The sequence below is a fragment of the Pongo abelii genome, chromosome 11 (genome assembly GCF_028885655.2).
Source record: "Pongo abelii isolate AG06213 chromosome 11, NHGRI_mPonAbe1-v2.0_pri, whole genome shotgun sequence".
Lineage (NCBI taxonomy): Eukaryota > Metazoa > Chordata > Mammalia > Primates > Hominidae > Pongo > Pongo abelii.
In genome coordinates this window covers 90,417,074-90,444,943 of record NC_071996.2, presented here as the reverse complement: position 1 = coordinate 90,444,943, position 27,870 = coordinate 90,417,074, and the positions used below count along the sequence as shown (strand labels likewise).

The following is a 27,870-nucleotide window of genomic DNA, read 5'->3' as shown; positions in this document are numbered from 1 at the left end:
AGAGAAGGAATTCGACAGTGAGGATCTGTTTTCCCTGCCAAGTCTTTCCTTCTTATTGTGAGCAAAAAATACACTTTCTCAATGGAGAACACTTCTAGAAAACAGTCACTTTCCCAGACCAGTTCTTCGCTCTTAAGGAACAACCAAAAACAAACGAATACACAAACACCATAGTGTGGGCAAATTATCATAAAATGTACAACATAAGAAGTTGGCGATTGCTATATTTTCAATAGAAATGTGATTGATATGACCAGTCCTGCCTAAAGGTTAGTGATGCCGCAAGAAACAGAGAATCAAAGTCTATAGCTATGCGGAAAGGAAAGAATTGAATTGCACATTAGAAAGTGCACTCTAGGGCTGATGTATCTTCAGCTCCAGCCTACTGATAGAAAGGCAGTGACCCCCACTTCCGAGACAAACTTGCAACCAAGTTAGAGACACTTCCTTGAAACACTAGGAATGTTCCTGCTCTGAATTGTGTTTCCCCAAAATGTTGGATACCTAACCCCCAATGTGACTGTATTTGAAGGTAAGGCTTTGGGGGTAATTAACGTAAATGAGATAATAAATGTTAAATCCTAATTCAATAGGATTGATGGCCTTGAAGAAGGCCTTAGAGAAGAGATATCTCTTTCTTTCTCTCCATGTGCACACAGGACAGGAAAGGCCATGTGAGGACATAGTGAGAAAGCAGCCACCATTGGCAAGCCAAGAGAGAGCCCTCACCAGGAACGATTGGACCAGCACCTTGATCTTGGATTTTCTAGCCTCCAGAACTGTGAGATACAAATTTCTGTTGTTTAAGCCACACAGTCTGTGATATTTTGTTACAGCAACCCTAATAGACTGAGATAGCTCCTGAGAGCTTCACTCACAGAATCACTTGTATTCTTACCTGGTGAAGATCCATTCTAAGACTTGTTGGCTGTTTGGAAGTGATAGCAAATAAAAGCCACCTTGAACTGGGTCTGATGCAGCATTCTTACCAAACTTCAAATCTGGACTAGTTCATCCTTATGCATTGAGGCTTTTTTATTTGTGTTCATTTGTTTTTACCACTTAACTATCAACATAAATTTCATTTATAATATTGTATGTCCAGTGTTCCAAAAAACTGGTCCTACCAACAGAGTTTGGAATATGACTGCATTATAAGATGGTGACTGCCTGTATCAAATATTTACTACCTTTTTCAAATTCTTACCATTTTTATAAAAAGGAGTCACACTACTCAATCTATACATCAGTGTCAAATATGATTTTTACTAATTTTTTTTTACCAACACTATCTTAAAAAATCTGACAGCATAGAGCAGTGATTAAAGGCATTTGCTTCAGGGTCAAATATAGTTATACTGCTGTTTTTTGGACAATTTATTTTGTTATTTTGAACCATTGTTTCTTACCTTTAAAAAACGAGCATAAGATAACATTCTTTTAAGGTGAGTATGAGATACAAATGAGAAAAGCAATAATAATAAAGATTCAACAATGGAAACTGCTATTTACATAATGATTGTTATAATTAGAAGGACAAACTGTAATTTAACATTCCTATAGTAATAAAATGGCATCTACAGAGCAAACCTAAACAGACTTAATCTTCATATAACAATTCATCCCAGATAATTTGAAGTGACTATAATGACATGTTTGAAAGGAGGCTGAAATAAAACAGGGTTTGCTCTTTTCAACTCTTTAGCCAAGATTTTTTTTAAAAAAACTGGTATATAAATGCTTTGTATTTCCTTTCAAGTTTGAAGGGAAAATAAATATAATACTTAACAGATTTTCAAGTATCTCTTTAGACATTCTCTTGTACTAATCCATTCATTCAGGGTTTGACTGTTGGGTGAACTTCTGTGCCTTATTCCCAGGTGTGAGAGGCAATTCTCCAGGTTTCTAAGCTTTATGACCTATGCCCGTCTCTAATGAGGTTAATTAGGGTTTGGGCTGAAACCCAGATTCCTATACATATGTGGATAGAGTGATGTAGAAGAACTTTATGATAATAAATATAAATGAAATTTAGAGTTTAATTTAGAAATAAAAAACATTTAGGCAACTCACTGAATCAAAAATAAATATAGACAAATTTAATTAATTAATATATTTATTCATTATATTTTCCTGGGTTGGGCTTTGGCCTCTATTTCATATATTTTGTTTATTTTCAGGATGCTCTGGGATAATGTAGTCCAGGTTCTAGTTCTGCCTTTGTCACTTATTAGCCATCTAGTCATATAATGCTGAAAAACCTATTATGTAGCTCTAAGATAAATTCAACATACCTGCATAGCACTATTTAACATACTTGCACAGTATTATTGTCAATATGTAGTCTAACAGATAGGAAACCACTGTGAAAATAGTAAATCATTATAAAAAATGATGTTTTATAATGATACATCTTTGCACTTCTAATTTTATTGCTTTAAATAAATGTGGTATATATTCACCATACAGCCAAATTTACAAAATTTTATCTTTCTAATTTTATGTCATATATAACGAACCTTAATACCAAAATAATCTTTATAGTGATGACTCGACATCCCAAAAATGTGGGACCCAACAGGGACGTTAATAAAGAAATAAAGCAGGCTCTGTGCTGACTTGTTAGAATTTGGTACGTGGCAAATGTGCAGTCACACAACCTTAAACCTCCCCTGGGAAATTGCTCAAACATTTGCATTCCCACAATGTATTTATTCAGGAAATACTCTTTTCCTGAGAAAACTCTGGCTCTCAAACCTCTCGCTGAGATTATGCAAGTTCTCCATTGGGGAAATACGTTTGGAAATCTAGTAAAGAATGTTTATTAACAAAAATCCATTTGCAGATCCTAGTTATTGTCAATATTTTGTTGATTTACAATTGAGAATACTACTTACAAAAAGTAAACTTCAAAAAAAGGAAATAGAAAGCTATCAGAATTCCTATAGAGTTTGTTGTCCCCCTTCTCCTCCACCATAGTTTTATTCTAATGTTTTCTTCTTTATTCGTTTTCTTTGGTATTAGTGTGCTGTAAACTCACCCAAAATGAAAAACAATCAAAATAAAATAAAACAAAATGAAAGCACATCAGTTAAAGATAAATAAAAAAAAAAAACAAAAAAACAGGCTGCCAGGTTTTAGTGGACAGAAGGGTAGGCCCCCTGGAGATCAGCCAAACTGAGTGGATGGAAGTAATCAACAGCAAGAGGACAACAACATTAGCCACTGCTGAGCAGAAAATTAGAAAGATTCTTCAATTTATTATTTTTTTCTTTTCTGGTTGTCAGGTTTTGTCTCTCCTGTCTTCCACTGGTACACCATAAATCAGCAGCTAAAATGAAATTTCCTTCTTTTAGACATGGCAAAGTACTCATTGAGCTTAGAGATTAATAGTAAAACTTTAAAAAAGAAAAAAATTCAACAATATGTTATAAAGAGAGAAAAATCTGAACTAGAAATTTTAGATAAGTACCATGATTTTAGTATACATGTTAGCATCATAAATTTTTTTCTAGATTCACTTAAAGATGATAAAATAATGTGTATACCCCAAAACTAATGATAAAACAGATCAATAACTGCCTACTAGTTGTATCATGCTTTTCCCAAAATGATGAACTGGAAATTTAATATTATGATTTAATCCTATTACTCTCTTTAATTCTATGTGAGCTTCTAGCTCTTTTTTTTTATCCCATAAATTTCATTTTTGTCAATATCTGTTGCTATTCCTTTTGAGGTTTTTTCTTCTGGCCACCAAAGCCAAATTGCCAAAATATTTTAGCTCCAATGGATCTGAATCTTTAGAACATGCCTTTTACATTGAGACCTGTACTGCTTCACCTTACCACTTGTAGTCTTTCAATTCTAAGCTCCCATGCTTAACCAAATTCAAACAAAAATGTCTCTCGGTTTGACCCTAAACTCTTTCCAAATCAGTGCTATTTTTCAGTTATATTTTTAGACCTTCAAAAAGTCTTAGATGACATTCTCAATGCAGAATAAGCTCTATAAATACTGAGCTTCTGTTTCTACAGCATACCCAAGAGGTTTTCAAGGATTACTTATAAAAATTATAATAGCTAACATTATCAAGCTAGTCACTATTCTAATTCTTTTATATTTAATCCTCATAATACTATGTGGTAGGTTCTAGTAAAATACTCATTTTATAGATAAGTAAATAGAGACAAATAGGAAGTAAATATAGTATCAAATTCATGTAATTAGTAAGTTACAGAACTGATATTTGAAGCTTTATAGTCTGCTTTAGTTGGCTAGCGCTGCCATAACAAAGTGCTAAAAATGAATAATTTGTTATTTCCTCATGGTCCTGGAGGCTATAAGTTTGAGATCAAGGTGATCAGTAAGATTGGTTTCTTCTGAGCCTTCTGTCCTTGATTTATAGATGTTCAGTCTTTCCTCTATGTGTCTTAACCTCCTGTTTTTATAAGGATACCAGTCATATTGGATTAGGACTCAACAACAATGACATCATTTATTCTTAGTAACCTCTTTAGAGGCCTTGTTTTCAAATACAGTTGAATTCTGAAGTACTGGGAGTTAAAACTTTAACATATAAATTTGAAAGGGGACACAATTCAGCGCCTAAAACAGTCTTATACAAACCCCCTCTTCTTAACCACTAAACGAACTTAAAAAAGAAAGGAAGAGCTAGAGAAAGAGAGAGGGCAAGAGGGAGAAAGGAGAAAAAAAGGAAGGGAGGAAGGGAGAAAGAAAGGAGCTACTTGCCAAGCAAACCAGAATAATTATGAAGACAACTGGAGGCAGAATGCTTTCCAGATGATGCCGGAGACAAAGTAATTCTTGGGAAGTCAGCTTTGTGTGGTGAAGTGTCCGTGAATTCTGGATTCACAGAGTTATGAGTGCAAATATTAGTCTGTTTTATGCTACTTGGAAAGGTTATATTCCTTTTATGAACCTCAGTTTTCTTAAGATGCACATCATACTTCTTATAGGTTAGGACTATTGGGGGATTATAGTTCATATGAAGTTCATAGAAGAGTTCATAAAAAAGTGAGTCTCAAAGGTCTTCCTTTTTTCTTTCCTTTCCTTTCTTGGGTCCTCTCTTAGTAGATTCAATACAGAACATTTACCTCTCTTTCACATATTCTCTCATAAATATTAATGTTAATATTATAAAGAAAGAGTAAAATAGCACATTATGCATTTCTTCTACCTAATTATCTCTTTTCTAAGCCCATCTTTCTTTAGTCATCTTTCCCACAGATACATTTCTCTTTTGCTGGAATTTCAGCAATCATTCTTATCTGTCTTCTTTGACTTGAAAAATACCTATCATTTCAGCAACATTTAAAAAATGTTAAATCTATGTCATTTGTGTTTCATTTTCATTACAAATTCTTTAAAACAATTTTAATTGAAGTATGTCATACCTTTAAAAAATGAAAGAAGCAGTACAAGACACAATTTTAAAAATATTTATGGCACCATTTCACAATACTTGTTTCTGATCTCTTTATTTTTTGGTGGAATTGGTAGAAATAAAACACCAGGCATATATCCAAAGATCTGTACTGCAGCCTAATTTTAACTCACAAAGTTTATTCTAATTTATTAATTATTCATCAAGTATTACTTGTATCAGTCATTGTTTGGGGTATTGAACACAGAGTTGTGAATCCTATGTGAAGTGCCTGTGCTAAGAATAGAAAACATTTTAGTGGTAGAGACAGCACACATAAATATATAAATGCACATAAATATATAAATGGTGATGAGTGTCATTCAAAAAAGAAAGGAAGACATGAAAGATATGAAAGGAAAATGGTGCAGCTACTTTGGAAAGCAGTCTGGAAATTCCTCAAATGGTTAAACATAAAATTGCCCTGTGATTCAAGAATTTTACCCCGTTATATACCCAAGAGAAATGCAAACCTATGTTCACACCAAAACTTGTATACAAATGTTCATAGCAGCATTATTCATAATAAGCAAAAAGTAGAAACAGCACAAATTTTCATTAAGTGATGAATGAATAAATAAATTTTGGTATATTTATACTATAAAATATTTTCAGCAATAAAAAGAAAGCAATCATATATGCTACAGCATGAATGGAGCCTGAAAACAGTATGCTAAGTGAAAGAAGCCAGACATAGTAGGCCACATATTTTATTATTCCATTTAACTAAAGCTTTCAGAATAGGCAATACATGGAGACAGAAGCCAAATAATTGCTTCCTACTGATGTAGAGATGGAGAACTTTAAGGGAAGAGGGTGAAGCCTAAAGGGTGGAGAATTTCCTAATGGGGGAATGAAAATGTTCTAAAATTGACTGTAATAATATTTGTACAAAACTGTGAATGATTGAATTACTTAAAAAACTATAGATACAGTAAAAAGATCAGTAACTTCAAAGGGAATAGAGGAGAGGAGAAGGATGAATGGATGAAGCACAGAGAAATTTTAGAGGAAAATATTCTGTGTGATACTACAACTATTCTGTGGATATGTGTCACTATGCAATTGTTGAAACCCATAGACAGCTACAGCACAAAGAGTGAACCTTAATTTATACAATTTAAAAAATATAAATTAAAAGGCCAGGAATTTGGAAGGAATGCAGACTGTAACAAGAAAATCTCACTCTGCTATGCATGTATATGGCAACCTCACTGAAGGAGTTTGGGGGTGGAGGAGGGCTGAACTAAATAACTTTGAAAATAAGTGGAGCCGGTAAGTCTAAAGGGAAAAGGAACTGCACACAGACACTGCCCTCTAGTTAATAAAGTTGTATTCCATGGACATATGGGTTCACAATATTCCTATTGCTATACATGTATATTTTAATTGAACAATTAATTAAAGAGTTGGTGGATAGCGATAGTTGAGTTTCAAGGGCTAAAATAATTCATGTGTTGAACACATGCTTAAGAACTCATGTTTCACTTAAACAAAGTTGGTTCCTTATTTATGTATTTATTTATTTCACTGAAGTTTTTAAACAACTTCATTGAGACATAATCACTATTAAAAAACTGCACAAACTCATCAAATTTTAGACAATAATATGTTCAGTTCCTTGTATAGTGATTGTATCTCAGTGAAACATATGCACATTTTTTGTTATGTAAAATTTGATGAGTTTGTACATATGCAAATAAATACCCATCAACACAATCAAAATAATAGACATATTCAACACCTTCCAAAGTTTTGTTGTCTCTCTGTTTTTTATTTTTCTTTTTATTTATTTATTTTTGAGACAGAGTCTTGCTCTGTCACCCAGGCTGGAGTGCAGGGGTGTGATCTCGGCTCACTGCAATCTCCACCTCCTGGGTTCACGCCATTCTCCTGCCTCAGCCTCCCGAGTAGCTGGGACTACAGGTGCCCACCACTGTGCCCGGGTTAATTTTTTGTATTTTTAGTAGAGATGGGGTTTCACCAAGTTAGCCAGGATGGTCTTGATCTCCTGACCTCGTGATCCACACACCTTGGCCTCCCAAAGTGCTGGAATTACAGGCATGAGCCACCACGCCCCGCCTTTTTATTTTGTTTTCATTTTCTGTTTGTTTTGTGATAGGAAGACAAAATAGATCTGCCCTCTTAAGAAATTTTGAAACACAAAATACCATGTTGTTAACAATAAACAATATGTTGCACAGCAGATCTCTAGAATTTACTATTCTAGCAGAACTAAAACTTTGTACCCATTGAACAACACTCTATTTTCCCCACTCTCCAGCCCCTAGCAATCACTATTGTATTCTCTTCTTCTATCAGTTTAACTATTATAGTTACTACCTGAAAATGTAAATCTTCTAGACAAAAACATAGGGGAAAATCTTGACATTGGTCTTGGCAATGATTTTTTCAATATGAGACCAAAAGTACAAGCAACAAAAGCAAAAATAGACAAGATTACATCAAATTAAAAAGCTCTGCATGGCAAAAGAAACAATCAACAGAATAAAAAGGCAAACTGAAATGAGAGAACATATTTTCAAGTCATATATCTGATAATTGCTAAGATATATAAGGAACTCCTTCAACTCAATAGCAGAAATTTTTTAAAAATGGGCAAAGGAGTTAAACACATTTTTCTCCAAAGATGACATACAAATAAGATATATAAAGATGCTCAGCAGCATTATTTACCAAGGAAATGAAAATCAAATAATAATGAGATATCAGTTTATGCCTGTTAAAATGGCTATTTTTCTAAAAACTCGAAATGTAACATGTTGGCAAGGATGTGTGGAAATTGGAATGCTGGGCCTGGTGCAGTGGCTCACACTTGTAATCCCAGCACTTTGGAAGGCAGAGGCAGGTGGATCATGAGGTCCGCAGTTGGAGACCAGCCTGGCCAACATGGTGAAACCGTGTCTCTACTAAAAATACAAAAATTAGCCAGGCATGGTGGCAGGTGCCTGTAATCCCAGATACTCAGGATGCTGAGGCAGGAGAATCACTTGAACCCGGGAGGTGGAAGGTGCAGTGAGCCGAGACTGCACCTTTGCCCTCTAGCATGGGAGACAGAGCAAGACTCTGTCTCAAAAAAAAGAAATTGGAATGCTGGCAAATTGTTGGCGGGGATGTAAAGTTGTAGAGTAGCTATGGGTATTAATATGAAGGTTCTCAAAAATTAAAAATAAAACTGTCATACAACCCAGCAGTTCCACCTCTGGGTACATATAAAAAAGAATTAAAATCAGAGTCTTGAAAAGATATCTGTATTCCCATGTTCATTGAGGTATTACTCACAATAACCAAGATATGGAAACAATTCAAGCATCTTTTAAAAAATGAATGAATAAAGAAATGTGGTAAATACTTATATACAGTGAAATATTATTCTGCCTTAAAATAGGAGATTCTGCTATTTGTGACAACATGGATGGTATACTAAGTAAAATAAGGCAGTCACAGAACATATTGATGTATTTAAAGATAGTATACCTTTACAGATAGGGTAGAATACACACATATATTCCTTTAATCTGCCAAAAAGAAGGCCTAAAAGAAATGACATCCCAGTAACAATAAGCATGCCTAGTGCCCAGATCTGGGTTTCTAATACCAATCTCTAGTAGAAGGAATCAGGGCTTCTTGGAGAAATGTCTGTGATTATAAGAGTGGGGCATAAAATATACAATATGAGCCTGGGGCATCTAGTAGTGACAAAAAGTAAGGCACTCAGAAAAAATTAAAAACTCATATTGATGGAGCTATCTCAAAGAAGTACAGGAGCCAACTGAATGCTCTCTCAAATTTGCCAAAGCCAGGAGACCATTTGAGCAATAATGTAAGTAAAGTCATAGTGAATTATAACACAAAGTATAGAATAAACATCCATGAGTCCATACTTACATAAATAAAGGATTAAATAATTTAATACAGAGAGACAAATATCTGGTACAAAAGTATTCCAAACAATTTATATAGATACTCTCACCTTAAGGATAGGGACCATAATTCTCCATTCTTTTAAAGTGCTGGCTGTATGTAGTGACTTTCTTCCAAAGTACAGTACGGGTGGCTGGCAAGATGGCCTAATAGGAAGAGCTCCAGTCTACAGCTCCCACAGAGATCAACGCAGAAGGTGGGTGATTTCTGCATTTCCAACTGAGGTACCTGGCTCATCTCATTGGGACTTGTTAGACAGGGGGTGCAGCCCATAGAGGGCAAGCCAAAGCAGGGTGGGGCATTGTTTCACTAGGGAAGTGCCAGAGATTGGGGAACTCCCTCCCCTAGCCAGGGAAAGCCAAGAGGAACTCTGCCCTGAGGAGTGGTGCACTCTAGCCCAGATACGATGCTTTTCCCATGGTCTTCACAACCCACAGACCCGGAGATTTCCACAGGTGCCTACCCCACCAGGGCCCTGGGTTTCAAGCACAAAACAGGCAGACATTTGGGCAGACACCAAGTGAGCTGCAGGAGTTTTTTTCATACCCCAGTGGTGCCTGGAATGCCAGTGGACAGAACTGTTCACTCCCCTGGAAAGGGGGCTGAAGCCAGGGAGCCAAGTGGTCTAGCTCAACGGATCCCACCACCTACAGAGCCCATCAAGCTAACATTCATTGGCTTGAAATTCTTGCTGCTAGCATAGCAGTCTGAAGTAGCCCTGGGATGCACTAGCTTGGTTGGGGGAGGGGCGTCCGCCATTACTGAGGCTCGATTAGCCGGTTTTCCCCTTACAGTGTAAACAAAGCCCCAGGGCAGATCCAGCTGGGTGAAGCCCACCACAGCTCAGCAAAGCCTCTGTAAACAGACTGCCTCTCTAGATTCCTCCTCTCTAGGCAGGGCATCTCTGAAAAAAGGCAGCAGCCCCAGTCAGGGGCTTATAGATCAAACTCCCATCTCCCTGGGACAGAACACCTTGGGGAAGGGGAGGCTGTGGGCTCAGCTTCAGCAGACTTAAATGTACCTGCCTGCCAGCTCTGAAGAGAGCAGAGGATCTCCCAGCACACCACTCGAGCTCTGATAAGAGACAGACTGCCTCCTCAAGTGGATCCCTGACACCTGTGTCTCCTGACTGGGAGACAACTCCCAGCAGGGGCGGATGGACACCTCATACAGGACAATTCCAGCTGGCATCTGCCAGGTGCCCCTCTAGGATGAAGCTTCCAGAGAAAGTAACAGGCAGCAATCTTTGCTGTTCTGCAGCCTCTGCTGGTGATACCCAGGCAAACAGGGTCTGGAGTGGACCTCAAGCAAACTCTAGCAGACCTGCACTGCAGCAGAGGGGCCTGACTTTCAGAAGGAAAACTAACAAACAGAAAGGAATAGCATCAACATCAACAAAAAGGCTGTCCAGACAGAAACCCCATGTGAAGGTCACCAACATCAAAGACCAAAAGTAGGTAAATCCATGCAGATGAGGAAAATCCAGCGCAAAAAGGCTGAAAATTCCAAAAACCAGAATGCTTCTTCTCCTCCAACAGATCACACTCCTTGACAGCAAGGGAACAGAACTGGACGAAGAATGAGTTTGATGAATTGACAGAAGTAGGCTTCAGAAGGTGGGTAATAACAAACTCCTCCAAGCTAAGGGAGCATATTCTAACCCAATGCAAAGAAGCTAAAAACCTTAAAAAAAAGATTATAGAAATTGCTAACTAGAATAACCAGTTTAGAGAAGAACATAAATGACCTGATGGAGCTGAAAAACACAGTATGAGAACTTCGTGAAACATACACAAGTATCAATAGCTGAATCAGTCTAGCAGAAAAAAGGATATCAGAGGTTGAAGATCAACTTAATGAAATGAAGTGTGAAGACAAGATTAGAGAAAAAAGAACGAAAAAGGAGAATGAACAAAGCCTCTAAGAAACATGAGACTATATGAAAAGACCAAATCTACGTTTGATTGGCGTACCTGTAAGTGACTGTGAGAATGGGAAGGAGCTGGAAAACACTCTTCAGGATATTATCCAGGAGAACTTCCCCAATCTAGCAAGACAGGCCAACACTCAAATTCAGGAAATACAGAGAACACCACAACGATGCTCCTTAAGAAGAGCAACCCAAAGACACATAATCGTCAGATTCACCAAAGTTGAAATAAAGGAAAAAATTGTTAAGGACAGCCAGAGGGAAAGGTTGGGTTACCCACAAAGCAAAGCCTATCAGACTAACAGCAGATCTCTCTGCAGAAACTCTACAAACCAGAAGAGAGTGGGGCCAATATTCTACATTCTTAAAGAAAAGAATTTTCAACCTAGAATTTCGTATCCAGCCAAACTAAGCTTCATAAGGGAAAGAGAAATAAAATCCTTTACAGACAAGCAAATGCTGAGAAATTTGTCACCACCAGGCCTGCCTTAAAAGAGCTCCTCTAGGAGCACTAAACATGGAAAGGAACAATCGGTATCAGCCACTACAAAAACATACCAAATTGTAAAAACCAACAACACTCTGAAGAAACCGCATCAACTAAAAGTCAAGATAACCAGCTAGCATTATAATGACAGGATCAAATTCACACATAGCAATATTAACCTTAAATGTAAATGGGCTAAATGCCCCAATTAAAAGACAGAGACTGGCAAATTGGATACAGAGTCAAGACCCATTGGTATGCTCTATTCAGAAGACCCATGTCAAATGCAAAGACACACATAGGCTCAAAATAAAAGGATGGAGGAATATTGACCAAGCAAATGGAAACCAAAACAAAGCAGGGTTTGCATTCCCAGTCTCTGATAAAACAGGCTTTAAACTAACAAAGATCAAAAGAGCCAAAGAAAGGCATTATATAATGGTAAAGGGATCAATGAAACAAGAATAGTTAACTATCCTAATATATATGCACACAATACAGGAGCACCCAGATTCATATAGCAAGTTCTTAGAGACCTGCAAAGAGATTTAGACTCCCACACAATAATAGTAGGAGACTTAAACACCCCACTGTCAATATTAGACAGATCAATGAGACAGAAAATTAACAAGGATATTTAGCACTTGAACTCAGCTCTGGACCAAGTGGATCTAATAGGCATCTATGGAACCCTCAATCCCAAATCAACAGAATATACATTCTTCTCAGCACCACATCACACTTATTTTAAACTTAGCCACATAATTGGATGTAAAACACTCCTCAGCAAATGCAAAATAATGGAAATCATAACAAACAGTCTCTCAGACCACAGTGCAATCAAATTAGAACTCAGGATTAAGAAACTCAAAACTGCACAACTACATGGAAACTGCACAACTACATGGAAACTGAACAACCTTCTCCTAAATGACTACTGGGTAAATATCAAAATTAAGGCAGAAATAAATAAGTTCTTTCAAACCAATGAGAGCAAAGACACAACATACAAGAATCTCTGGGACACAGCTAAAGCAGTGTGTAGAGGGAAATTTATAGCACTAAATGCCCACAAGAGAAAGCAGGAAAGATCTAAAATTGACACCCTAATATCACAATTAAAAGAACTAGAGAAGCAAGAGTAAACAAATTCAAAAGCTAGCACAAGACAAGAAATAACTAAGGTTAGAAACAAGTGCTTGGTGCTGTGAAGAAAACGTGTGCTCAATAAAAGATTACTTAGTAAGGCAATTTTACTTTTGTAGTGTAGCAGGATGAGCCACAGACAAAACTCCTCAGACATCAGGTTAAAGAAGGAAGGAGCTTTGTTCAGCCGGGAACTTCAGCAGACTTGCATCTCAAAAGCCAAGCTCCCCAAGTGAGCAATTCCAGTCCCTTTTAGGGGCTTACAACTCTAAGGGGGTCCACGTGAGAGGGTCGTGATCGATTGAGCAAGCCGGGGGTACGTGACTGGGGGCTGTGTGCACCAGTAATCAGAACAGAACAGAACAGGACAGGGATTTTCACAGTGCTTTTCCATACAATGTCTGGAATCTATAGATAACATAACCGGTTAGGTCAGGGGTCGATCTTTAACTACCAGGCCCAGGGTGTTGCACTGGGCTGTCTGCCGGTGAATTTCATTTCTGCCTTTTAGTTTTTACTTTTTCCTTATTTGGAGGCAGAAATTGGGCATAAGACAATATGAGGGCTGGTCTCCTCCCTTATTCCCCCCTCTTTGAGAACCTCTCTCATTAGTGGGAGTTCTCACTTTCATCCTCACTACCTGTGTCTTCTTGCAAGACAGAGCAATAGTGATTCATATAGTACACTTGTGCTGAAGCATTTTGGTGAACTAAGGTAGTGATGAAGTTTTTTATTACCTGAAGGAGTACAGGTAGCAAACAAGGGAGTAGTAAGCAGTTTCCTATTACATAGTCCCCTGGGACTACGGCCCACAACTCTGGAGGGGGTGGTGCTTTCTTGACTTGGGTGTGATGAATCCATCCCCTTTCCATTGTACGAACAGCAGTCTCGGTGGTTAGCAGCACAAGGTAAGCTCCTTCACAAGCTGGCTCGAGTTTTCCTTCTTACGTGATCTTTAGGCTGGTGCTGGTTTACCAGAAATACTAGGGGTGGTACATGTGCTAAAAGACTTAGTTTTGAGAGAAAGGAAAGTGGAAGATAAACCAAGTACATAATTTTTAAGAAATTAACCTTTTGGTTTCAATGTGGGGACATCAGCAGTGGACTTTATAGTCCTTTGTGCATTTCTACTGAGAAATTTTTATTTCTCACCTCCTATTTTTATTAGTTTTTAGACCAAAGAAAGCCAAACACCATTTTATATTTGACAATGCTTCCTGTGTGATTTTTATACCAGATAAGCTAAATTTCACCTTTATATTAGTGTGTTATTAATGTTAAACTTAGTTTTAATAAAACTTCGTAGACATATTTATTCAATTTTTAATGTCGGACCATAATGTAAGATTTTTATAGACTCTTTTTAACCTTTTATAGTTTTTGTTAAAGAGCAGGTTAGTGATTTAAGAAAAAACCCATTGTGTTTTTATTTTAATGTTTAATTCACAGAAAAACTGGATGATACCTCTTTAACTTTAGCTAATATGTTTACACACAGAATTTTCTTTATGATTAATGTTTTAAAACTTGCTTAAACCTTCAAAACGAAACTTTTTTTTAACCTTTTAATGTAGGTAAAAATCCACATTCTTATGCCTCCTTATAATCCCTTTACCAAAGGTATATTTTACTTTCCTTATACACCTTGCACATAAACTGTTTCTTCAATAGTTTTACATTCAGGAGGCCCAATTACTTTTAAATTATACAACATTTCTTGCATAAATTCCGTTTTATAACTTTTTTTTCTTTCATGACTTTCACAGACAATTCCTTGACATGCTTTAACTTTCTGACTTATTACAAACATTTCTTTCTTTAAACAACCAGTTAATTTATTTCAGGACAAGAATTTACCATATAACATTCTTTTTACATAAATTTCGCGCCTCCTCCCCTTTTTTTCCCTTTTTTGTTTTGAAGATGATAACCATTCTTTTCCGAAGCAAACTTCCTTTATGTCTGTGGACTAGACTGTCTAAGACCACAAGATTAGAAGTTACTATAATACATGTTACACTGTTAACTTTTAGCAAACTTTATTTTTGTTGAAAACCTTGTAAGTTTGGTATTTCAATTATCCTTTGCTATTAATAAGACCTTGTTTAGTTCAAATTAACTTAGAATTGGTATAGACGGCTTTTTTTTTTCCTTCAATTACCCAGGAGGAACCATCTATCATCCTGTCCTGAAGGGAGTTCCTCTTAGGTCTGGTCGAACCTTTGTATAGTAATTAAGATTTAAATCTCCTGTTAGGAAACCTGCTGGGTTAAGAGAATTTTCAGTGGTTAATGTTAAATCATCTTGTTTATTTTTTTCTAACAGAATACCCTTATACTTTAAGATTTTTAAGTTAGTAAGCTACCTTTCTGTCTTTTTTTTTTTAACTTAGGATACTTCTGAACTGGTAAGGTGTGCTCACAATGAGGTTTCCCCTAAAAGTTATTTTTCTACTTTCTTCTGTTAGCAAAGCAGTTGCTGCTACAGATTGAATGCATTTGGGCCATCTGCAGGTTACTGGGTCAAGGATTTTTGATAGGATGTCTAGGGGTTATCAGTGGCCTCAGTGCTTTTGGGGTATTCCCTTGTTTACACTGACAACAAAGTGGTATTGGAGTGTTATAGGGTTATGGAGAATACCTTTAATTATCAATTATAGGTTTTAAATTTACCTTGGCTTTTAAAGGAGTAGGGTACACTGTTTTTTTTTCTTAACTACTTGTATATCTCTCTCTTTCTCTCTTTCCTTGACTCCCTCTTTGTCTTTCTGTCTCTTCCTCTCTGTTACTTTCTCTGTCTCTTCGCCTCTTTTCCTCTCTGTCTCTTTCCTCTCTCTCTCTCTCTGCTGGTCTTTCCTTGCCTCTGTCAGCCGCTTATGCTGCTGTTCTCTTAACCACTGTGGGGAGGGGGGGATCTAAAACCAGCTGTAACCAAGTGTCTATGCACAGGAACTGGTCTGCATGCCCTGGCTTACAGGTTACCTTGTGCCATACCTTTGAAACAAGGGACCTGTCAAGGCTTACTTCTGATGGGAAACCGACCTCTAATGCTGACCAGTCTATTTCACATAAAGTTCTAAATTTTCCTGGTGTCAGAGTAACACCATAATCTCCCTTATATCCTTTCTTGAAATTTTTCAACATAGTTCCTTGTGGGGTGGGCTTACTTTGTGCCTGACCCATGCTTCCTCGAGACAAAACACCACAGGCACACCGCAAAACAAAGAACAGGTAAAAAGGGCACACAGACACTTTTACAGTTTACACCAAACCAGAGTCAAAACCAAAATCAGAGTATCAAGAAATCCAACCCAGGTCAAAACCAAAACCAAAGTATTAAGCAATCCAAGTCAAGTCAAAAACAAAAACCAAAGTGCTGGTACAGACACACTGTGGGTGATCAGGCCATGCTTCCACTCAAATGGAGTGGGCAAGTTCCAAAGACCAGTCGTACCAAGTTTCAGATGTCCAGATTGCAAGTGCCAATTCTTTCCCGGTGTTTAGCTACTGCGTTGACCCTCTGCAAGGGCCTGCCGTGCACTGCTCTGACGAGGCGTTCCACTGGGGCAAATGCCTAACTGGGAGCGCTCTCAGGATCCGCGTGGCTCAAGCTGGCTGGAGTCCCCACAGGGATGCTCCACAGCCTAAGCTGCCTAAGGGGCTGCCTCGGCCTCTGTTAATCACCTGGCTTCCTGGTCAGGGAACCAAGAAATGTAGCAGAACCAGCCGTAGACAAAACTCCTCAGACACCAGGTTAAAGAAATAAGGAGCTTTATTCAGCTGGGAATTTTGGCAGACTTGCATCTCAAAAGCCGAGCTCCCCAAGTGAGCAATTCCTGTCCCTTTTAAGGGCCTGCAACTCTAAGGAGGTCTGTGTGAGAGGGTCGTGATTGATTGAGCAAGCAGGGGGTACATGACTGGGGGCTGCATGCACCAGTAATCAGAATGGAACAGAACAGGACAGGGATTGTCACAATGCTTTTCCATACAATGTCTGGAATCTATAGATGACATAACTGGTTAGGTCAGGGGTCGATCTTTAACTACCAGACCCTGGGCGCAGCACCGGGCTGTCTGCCTGTGGATTTCATTTCTGCCTTTTAGTTTTTACTTCTTTCTTTGGAGGCAGAAGTTGGGCATAAGACAATATGAGGGGTGGTCTCCTCTCTTAGTAGAAGGGTGTTATTCGCACTTGTCATTTTGAAAGCACACCAAGAGGGGTGGGCAGGGGTTTTTATTTTTAACACAAGAGGCTTTTACTCTTGTGTCTTTTTTTTACTGGCTGAGTTGGACTGTATAATCTAAGCTAATTTTGATTGGCTAATCTGAATAGAGCAAGGATGTGGGTTACAGTGGTAGGACAAGTAGTTTCAGCAGGAAGAATAGTTGTAGAGTGCGTAACTAAGGGAACAGAACAGATGTAAGTTATAGATTAGGACTGGTGGGAAGGGTTGTTTACAGCACAGTTAACTATAGAAACTGGAAAAACAAAGAACCGGAAGAACACGGAACTAAAACTTTTTGAAGATGAATTTATCATCTCTGACATGTGTCTAGTCTCTGTTAGCTGGAGTTGGACTGTACAATCGACACTGAACTTGATTGGCTAACTTGAAAGGGGCAGGGGTGTGATTACACTGGTGGACAATGGGAGGGGTAATTTACAGATTGATTAGCAGATGTGGGCTCTGTAGATAAGGAATGATACAAAAGTTGTTTACTGAAACTAAAACAGGGAGGCATAAAGGATAAGGAATGTAGTTTGGCTTTGGGAGTAGGGAACAAAGAGCAAGGACATTAAACAAGCCAAACTTTTAAAGAGGAACTCTTTTTATATCTGACAACTAAGATCAAAGCAGAACTGAAGGAGATAGAGACAGGAAAAACCCTTCAAAAATCAATGAATACAGGAGCCGGTTATTTGAAAAGATCAGCAAATAGATAGATTGCTAGCCAGACTAATGAAGAAGAAAAAAGAGAAGAAGCAAATAGACACAATAAAAAATGATAAAGGGGATATCACCACTGATCCCACAGAAATAGACTACCATCAGAGAATACTATAAACACCTCTACACAAATAAATTAGAAAATTTAGAAGAAATGGATAAATTCCTGGACACATACACCCTCCCAAGTCTAAACCAGGAAGAAGTTGAATCCCTGAATAGACCAATAACAAGTTCTGAAATTGAGGCAGTAACTAATAGCCTAGCAACCAAAAAAAGCCCAGGATCAGACAGATTCACAGCTGAATTCTACCAGAGGTATGAAGAGGAGATGGTACCATTCCTTCTGAAACTATTCCAAACAATAGAAAAAGAAGGACACCTCCCTAACTCATTTTATGAGGCCAGCATCATCCTGATACCAAAACCCGGCAGACACACAGCAAAAAAAAAGAAAATTTCAGGCCAATATCCCTGATGAACATTAGTGCAAAAATCCTCAATAAAATACTGGCAAACCAAATCCACCAGTACATCAAAAAGCTTATCCACCACGATCAAGTCGGCTTCATCCCTGGGATGCAAGGCTGGTTCAACATACACAAATCAATAAACTTAATCTATCACATAAACAGAACCAATGACAAAAACTACATGAGTATCTTGATAGATGCAGAAAAGTCCCTCGATAAAATTCAACACCTCTTCATGCTAAAAATTCGCAATAAACTAGGTATTGATGGAACGTATCTCAAAATAATAATAGCTATTTATGACAAACTCACAGCCAATATGATATGGAATGGGCAAAACCTGGAAGCATTCCCTTTGAAAGCCAGTACAAGACAAAGATGCCCTCTCTCACCACTCTTACTCAACATAGTATTGGAAGTTCTGGCCGGGGCACTCAGGCAAGAGAAAGAAATAAAGTTTATTCAAATAGGAAGAGAGGAAGTCAAATTGTCTCTGTTTGCAGATGACATGATTTTATATTTAAAAAGCCCATCTTGTCAGCCCCAAATCTCCTTAAGCTGATAAGCAACTTCAGCAAAGTCTCAGGATACAAAAATCACAAGCATTCCTATACACCAATAACAGACAAACAGAGAGCCAAATCATGAGTGAACTCCCATTCACAATTGCTACAAAGAGAATAAAATACCTAGGAATACAACTCACAAGGGATGCGAGGGACCTCTTCAAGGAGATTTACAAACCACTGCTCAAGGAAATAAAAGAGGACACAAACAAATGGAAAAACATCTCATGCTCATGGATAGGAAGAATCAATATTGAAAAATGGCCATACTGCCCAATTTATAGATTCAATGCTATCCCCATTAAGCTACCATTGACTTTCTTTACAAAATTAGAAAAAACAAACTACTTTAAACTTCATATGGAACCAAAAAACAGCCCATGTAGCCAAGACAATCCTAAGCAAAAAGAGCAAAGCTGGAGGCATCACGCTACCTGACTTCAAACTATACTATGAGGCTACAGTAATCAAAACAGCATGGTACTGGTACCAAAACAGATATATAGACCAATGGAACAGAACAGACCCCTCAGAAATAACAGCACACATCTAAAATCATCTCATCTTTGACAAACCTGACAAATATAAGCAATGGGAAAGGATTTCCTATTTAATAAATCGTGTTGGGAAAACTGGCTAGCCATATGCAGAAAACAGAAACTGGACCTCTTCCTTACACCTTATACAAAAGTTAACTCAAGATGGATTAAAGACTTAAACATAAGACCCAAAACCATAAAAACCCTAAAAGAAAACCCAGGCAATACCATTCAGGACATAGGTATGGGCAAAGACTTCATGACTAAAACACCAAAAGCAATGGCAACAAAAGCCAAAATTGACAAATGGGATCTAATTAAACTAAAGAGCTTCTGCAAAGCAAAAGAAACTATCATCAGAGTGAACAGGCAACCTACAGAATGGAAGAAAATTTTTGCAATCTATCCATCTGACAGAAGGCTAATATCTAGGATCTACAGAGAACTTAAACAAATTTACAAGAAAAAAACAACCCCATCAAAAAGTGGATGAAGGATATGAACAGGCACTTCTCAAAAGAAGACATTTATGCAGCCAACAAACATATGAAAAAAAGCCCATCATCACTGGTCAGTTAGAATGGTGATCATTAAAAAGTCAGGAAACAACAGATGCTGGAGAAATAAAAACTCTTTTATACTATTGTTGGGAGTGTAAATTAGTTCAACCATTGTGGAAGATGGTGTGGCAACTCCTCAAGGATCTAGAACCAGAAATACCATTTGACCCAGTATAAATCATTCTACTATAAAGATGCTTGCACACATATGTTTGCTGCGGCACTATTCACAATAGAAAAGACTTGGAACCAACCCAGATGCCTATCAATGATAGACTGTATAAAGAAAATGTGGCACATATACACCATGGAATACTATGCAGCCATAAAAAAGGATGTGTTCATGTTCTTTGCAGACACATGGATGAAGCTGGAAACCATCATTCTCAGCAAACTAACACAGGAACAGAAAACCAAACACCACATGTTCTCACTCATAGGTGGAAGTTGAGCAATGATAACACATGAACACAGGGAAGGGAACTCACATACCAGGGTCTGTCAGGGGGTGGGAGGCTAGGGGAGGGATAGCACTAGGAGAAATACCTAATGTAGATGATGGGTTGATGGGTGCAGCAAACCAACATGCCATGCGTATACCTATGTAACCAACCTGCATGTTCTGCACATATATCCCAGGACTTAAAGTATAAAAAAATAAATAAATAAACAGTATGGAAAGGTAGGGTAGAAAGCAACTTCATAGTGGAGAAATCTAACAATCATTACCTCACTCAGGTGTTTAAGATCAATATCAGCAGTCATAAATTATGTTGGTAGTATGTATCCTTGTCATAATGTGACAAAAATGGCACTTTAACTCTGTTATCTTCTTTCCCAAACCCCATAAGCCTGGTCTAATTATGAGTAAAAACATCAGATAAATTCTAGTAAGGGGATACCCTGCAAAATACCTGACCAGTATTATTCAAAACTGTCAAGATCATCAAAAATAAGAAAAATCTGAGAAACTGTCACAGCCAAGGGAACTTAAGGAGAGATGACAACTAGAGCAATTTGGTATTCTGGATGGGTTGCTAGAACAGAAACGTGCTAGGGAAAAGCTAAGGATATTTGATTAACATATGGACTTTAGTTAGTAACAATGTATCAATTTTGGTATATTAATGATAAGTGCACCATACTAACATAACATGTTAATAGGGAAACTGGGTGTGGGGTTTATGAGAAGTCTCTGTACATTCTTCTCAATTTTTTTTTTTTTTGTAAATCTAAAACTATTTTAAATAATAGGGTCAATTTTTTTAAAAGAAGATGTTTCTATTAGAAAGCCAGGATTATGGGCTTATCAAGCAGATCTTTACAGCAAATTCTCTGCTGATCTATGGGGGGAGGAGATCCGCAAATGGTGTTTTATAAACCTCTGTTTTCTAATTTTAAGAAAGTTGGATTTTTCCAAAAGGAAAAAGATTTTGCATGGTATATAGAAGTTAGTGCATGGATTCATCCCTACATTAAATCTGTTATCACCCAGAACCAGACAGAATTTTTGAGTAAAAATTTAGATGTTTGATTCCTCCTGCAATTCATGTACTTTATTTGCCTTTTGCTTTTCCTTTTTTAAAAAAAAATTACATATGCTACTATTTATCTATGGCTTGCTGTGGTATATAGTCATATAGTCATATAGTCATTTATCTGTCCAACACCCTTCCCTTCTGAAAGCAATAATTTCCTCCTTCTGGGAGTTACACTTGTCCCTTTCCACCACCCAAACCATATGGTTCCATTAATATTTGCCATGCTATTACATTTTCTTATTCCTGACCCCAGGCTGGTTTTGGGTCCATCAAATCTATGATTGTCTCCTACAATTCCCAACTCAAATGGATTGGTCCAAAAGGTGTCCTTTGTTTCATGCTGAAACTATCAGAGCAAGTCTCAAGCTGTTTAAGCCTGGACCATAAAGAGAAGTACTCACACTAGTCTGATTGAAAAACTCTTAAGGTTTAAAACCCAGGACAGTCCATTGTTCATGCGTCATGCTATGCAGAGAAGATTGGGTCACACTGAGAGAAAATAAAGCTGTCTAAGGAGTGTAGCCACAATGAGAGATACCTGGTGTCGCTCAGCTCACCAGCTCTAGCTGTTTCTGAGAACCAATGCAAGCCTGCCCTTGTCATCTCAGATTGTTCCACATATTCTAGAATAAATAAACTGATGATCCAAGTTTGTCAGAGCTGGTTTCTAATCCTAGCACCCAACGAAAGTCTAAAGTACTAAGTTTAGGCAATACCCTAGGCCGCCATTTTTTAAGAGAGGAACTTGCTGAATTTAGAGCCCTCTCTCTCAAGGGCTTCAGCAGGCCCCCAACCTCAGCCTGCTTCCTGAACTGTGTGATGCAGAGTACACTCTGTATTTTATACTCAAAGTATAGCAGGATAGTATATTTCAAAGAATCAAATGGAAATAAACGAATCTCTGAAAAATATGTGTTCAAAAATGCGATAAGGATTATAAGTTTAGTTTAAAGATTCTTCAAAATCATGTATCTATATAAATATGTATATATATTTGTGAATTCAAATGGTTTATGGTATGATTTACAAGATATATGACATCTCTACTGACTAAAAATCAAATGTATATTAACACTTGCAAAGTGTTGTGAGAAAAAAAGGTTATATATCTCACTAGTGATTTTAATGAAACTTAAAGCATAATAACATTTATTACTTCATTATTATATGGCTACCCACAATGGTGTATATTGCAGCTGTGATCTGCTACAGGCAAAACCAGATAATTCTCTAGATTGTTTTTGATGAAGTATCTGTCCCTGCATTTGTGAATGTTTGCTGATAAGATCTCGCTTTCCTTCCTGACTGGTATGGCACTGGTGGCTGAGAACAGGAAGGAAACAAGTGTTCCCTTCTTTTATTTTTTTGTGTTGCATGATCATTACACTTTTCCTTCCACCTTTAAATCCAAAGAAGAAGTCATCTTTAAAAAAATAGAGGTGACTTCTTTCTTTCTTTCTTTCTTTTCTTTTCTTTTTTTCTTCTTTTTTGGCGATAGATCTTTAAACAACGTTGAAACAGGAAAAGTCTCACTCGCCTATTGAAATCTGTTTCCTTTAGAGTGTAAGAGTGATGGCTTATCACTTAGACTCACTTTTCTGTGAAACTTTTTGAATCAGATAACTCCCTAAACTGGGGAATAATGAACTGGGAAACAGGACTAACTCGAATGTCAGACACTTCTTTTGTCCTCTGTTTTGGCTGTCTGCTATCTCATAGAAAACCTGGTTAGGAAATTGATGTAAATAACACATTTTTTTAAAGGAAACAAAGATGAAAATTCTGAAAATGTGTTTCCTTTTTAAAAGAAGAACTAGAGCAGAGGGAAGGATAAATCAGGAATTAAAAGTTGCATTAAAGAAATAATAGAAAAATGCCTAAATAATTATTGGTTCTGACTGAGAAAGAATAGCTGTGTGAAAGATGTGGAAAGTAAAACTGCACATGGAAATGGACTTTAATACATACTTCGCCATATTGATCAGCATTTACCCATGTCTCTCAATTACTGTCCTTTTTATTTATATTTTCAAAGTTGAAATATGACCTGTTTGCTTGAATATTAATAAATATATGCACTGAATGTGTTTGCCCATAATTCTGAATACTACATATACGTTTTAAGTATGACTCATTGAGTATGCACAAAGAAATGTATGTGTATACACATAAAATGGCATAGAAATTTGCATATGAAGTACACATATGATGTTTACTAGTCTGTAAATGAGTGCATATTAACACTTTATTTATTAGATATGTATGGGTTCTGTATTTCAGAGATGATTTACACAATGAAGAAGGTATATGCACTTTGGGCTTCCGTATGCCTGCTGCTTAATCTTGCCCCTGCCCCTCTTAATGCTGATTCTGAGGAAGATGAAGAACACACGATTATCACAGGTAAAATATTAGAAGCATTTATCTTTTTAAGCTAGTTAAAGCTCTCAATTTTAATCTAAAAAATCTACCATATTTTTCCATTGTGGAGGGAAATTAGTTGTTATTGAAGTGATATTTTTCTTTGGAAATTTATTATACCTAATGTGTGTGTGTGTGTGTGTATACACACACATGTGTGTTTTAAACAGTCCGAAACCAAGTAACTTTAGCTGAAACACTTCTCTCTTTTTTTAGCATACAATATTAAACACTGGAGTAGCTCTGGGCTATTGCAAGGAGCAAAATGTTGTAAAAATAACTCCCTATGACATTTGATGCTACCCTTTGGCTAGGAAAAGTGTGAGGAGGAAAGGGAACTTCAGACATCTGAGGTTTCAGCTATTCTCTCTTTCTTCCCCATATTTCCAAAATCAAAACTTCCCAGTCGAGACTAATATAAAAATCTAGTCAACCAGGACACCAAAGGATCTAGTAATATAAATTAGATCTAATCCCATAAAACTCTTGTGTCTAAAAATGAGAATATTAACAATAAAAAATAGAGCAAGGAGAAGACTGTATGGTGATGATTATTGTGGATATATACCTTTCTTAAAGTAACATTTTGTGGCAAATTGGTAAATTGTTGACAGAAATCTCAAGCATTGGTATTAATGAGAGAATATTAACAAAATGATAGCTTATTTTTGTATAGTGGTTTAAGATGTAAAACAGATTTCCATAAATGCATTCTTATTTGATATCTCTAATAGCTTTTTAAAATGACTGTGTTCAGTGTACTTTAATAAAGTTTGAATAAATACATCTTCTGGGCCTGAAACTGTGGAAGGTGCTAGAGAAACAGGTATGGCTGAGATGAGGTGCTCAAGAATCTCGCCGTTTCCTAGGGGAGTGTGAAGGGTGGACAGTTTATTTCCGTATAAAGTAGTAAACAAAGTGACAGAAGCATGGAGAGTGCTGCTGTTGATGAGAAGAGGAAGGAGATTCAATCAAGCTTGGTTCTCTGAGGGCTCTGCAAGGGGAAGTCATCTTATAAAAATTTCCTAGAGGTGAAGCATTATTTAGTAAAAACCCTAACGTACCTTTTGAAAATAGGAATTTGAACATTATGAGTTTCAATCCCTCATTCGGCTTTTTTCTCAAAGGATGGTGGGTTAAAATTCTAACATTCTGGAGGCTACAGAAACAAGGAAGGTGGAGGATAAAATAAGTCCTCACAGGGAAAAAACAGGCAGTCTCACTTGTGGGAAGTGAGAAGCAAATAGATCCAAGTGTTCCCTGTATTGTCCCAGTCCAATTTTCCTCAACTGGACTGAGAAAATGAATATTGGTTAACCCGGAAGTTCCTGAAATTGTTGCTGCTGCCACAGTCAATCAATAATCCAGAATTAAGTCATCAGTAATTAGGCCAGAATTTAAAATTACTATAAGGTAGCTTCCAAACCTAGGTGGATAACAAAGAATTTTGATATTTAAGCTAGACTTAAAGACCTCTTCACCAACTAGTTGCAGTTTTTTCTAGTTTTGTTTTGTTTTTGTTTAAAATTAATTTTTATAATAACCTTATCTCACATCTGAAAAAATTCTATTTTGGAGACACAATTTATCACATGATGCTAAGATCATAACATCATTTTATAGAAGTATATTATTTAATTGAAATAAGGTACTCTTATTAATAGAAAAATACATCAAATTTTATTGCTTCTCTCACAAGTAAATAGTAGATGATTTTTTAACAGTCAAATCAGCAGGGAGGATAATCTAGAATTAACGTCTAGATAAGGCAAAAATGATAATAAAAAGAGTGGTGATAAGCTTTTTAAAACAATTCCACTGGGCTAGGAGAGAGAAAATTAAGAGTGAACATTTAGTAAAAGGCAAGTATCTTTTGTAGGATTTAGAATCAGACAGACCTGAGTTTGCAGGTGTAGTTTGCCACCTAGTACCTTTGTGAGACTGAATAAGTTATTTAAACTTTCTGACTACCAGTGTCCTAAGCTGTAAATGAATAATGTAAATAACTAATTTCCTATGGTTTTTATATAAAAAGTGGAAAAGCATCTGGCACATTTTCTGACACAGAGAAGGCAAAAGGTACATGTGTTTGTTCTTCCCTGCCAGAAAATAAAATAAAATAAAATAAAATAAAATCCTTTAATTAGAGTCTAGCAGCATGTGGATTCTTAGATGGTAAGTTACCTGAAAGCCCTAGATTCGCAAATAAGTTCCAAGAGGATGAGTATTCTTACAGTCAAGGGCATGACATGTTTTCAGGCAGCAAATATTATAGTAAGCTTCTATCCAACATCCCAGGACTGGGGCGGGGGGAGAGGAGGGGAAGGCAGGATTGTAACCTTCAGACTATGAGACATAAAATTCATGACATCAAATGCAAATGATTCAATATAAACCATAATTCTATTTATATGACTGGATCAGATTAAATTCCTTTTAGATTGCCCTGTATGTGTTTTGCTTTCTCATAGCTGCTGGCAGATAATTATTACCTCTGTAAACGTTTCCTTCAAGTCTCAATTTCGACTCTCAGGAAAGTTATCGCTGACCCCTTCAGGCTAATTTAGGTATCCTACTCTTCACTCGCACAGCACCCAGAACTTTCTGAATGTTTATGTAAGTCCTTAGTGTCTATATGCTCCATGAACGACGGGCTGCTGTCATCTAATTTACTGTCATATCTGTAGTGACAGCACAGTGCTTGACGCATGGTCAATACCCAATTATTAACATTCAAAAGGGTTTATTCAAAATAAGAAATGAAAACCAAGGCAGATTTCCATCCCTTTTCGGTGGAGTGGCATGGCACTGTGGGTCACACAGCACACCTGGCCATTCATTGCTTGAGTCCAGGGTTGTTGTGCTTAGGTGTGGGCTGCAAGATCACTGCACAAAGAATATTCTAATACAGGATTTCTATAAGAAATACATTAAAGTGTGAATAAAGACAAATAATCACCTAATAATTAACAAAATATAATTCATAAAAGTTAATACTTAGTGTTTCTCCTAGAAAATTTCTATAAAATTATCACCTACTTCCATTATTGAAACCATTTTTAGTTTCATAAAGGTGAATGTTTGAAAAAAAAAGTTGTTGATTGAGTGGAAATTATATAATTAAAACTGTATGCTTGATCCAAATGCTACTTTAGGAATCTCAGTCACATATCTGTGACAATATCATGCACTTATTAAGAATGTGTGAGAGAGCTGTTGTAAAACCATATGAGGATCAATTTTAAACCCATCATTTATGGTATGAATTTAAGTTATTTACTTAATTTCTGCAATGCTATTTTATAATTTATAAAATGAAGATAATAATGCCTAACTCCGTAGGTGGTTATGATCATTAAAGGGTACAATTATAAAAATGTCAAGAGTATTGTAATTACTCAGTGAGCAACATTAGCTATTGTTGCTAGGTACGACTACTACAGCTAGTTTATCAGCTTTTGCCTTTTTGGTGCACTGCCACCACCTGCTGGCGAAATTCCTAAGTAGCAGCTTGAACTAGAGGTGATTAGATCTTTAATGCAGAAAATGGAAAAAAGATTTAGCTTGTTGATAAACATTATCAAATATATTAAGAATAAAAAGTAGAGAAATCATCAATTAGTATCTGATAAAATTATCAATTTATAAAAAATGATTTCTCTGAATATACATGGCAATGCAGGTATTAGGTAAAGTTCCCTGTGTTCTGCAGATACAGATCTTTATTCAAGTTTTCTATGTGAAACACTGCCTCAATAACTTGTCTCTAAAGTTCTAAAGTAATGTTAACTTGGGAATGAATAACATCACATTATATGAGAATTTCTACAGCAATTTGAGATAATGGTATATAGCTGTAAAATTACAA

General features: G+C 36.9%; 1 protein-coding gene across 6 annotated transcripts in view; it reads left to right on the top strand.

Moving 5' to 3' along the window:
• Positions 1 to 27,870, top strand: part of TFPI (tissue factor pathway inhibitor) — a 93,652-nt gene that overhangs the window by 24,346 nt on the left and 41,436 nt on the right. For 4 of the 6 annotated variants that reach the window (XM_063712392.1, NM_001131209.1, XM_009237893.4 and 1 more), the window contains 1 exon segment: positions 23,862 to 23,984. In XM_063712392.1, the coding sequence (XP_063568462.1) occupies positions 23,864 to 23,984 (121 nt within the window). In that variant the 5' untranslated portion in view covers positions 23,862 to 23,863. 6 annotated transcript variants of the gene reach the window in all.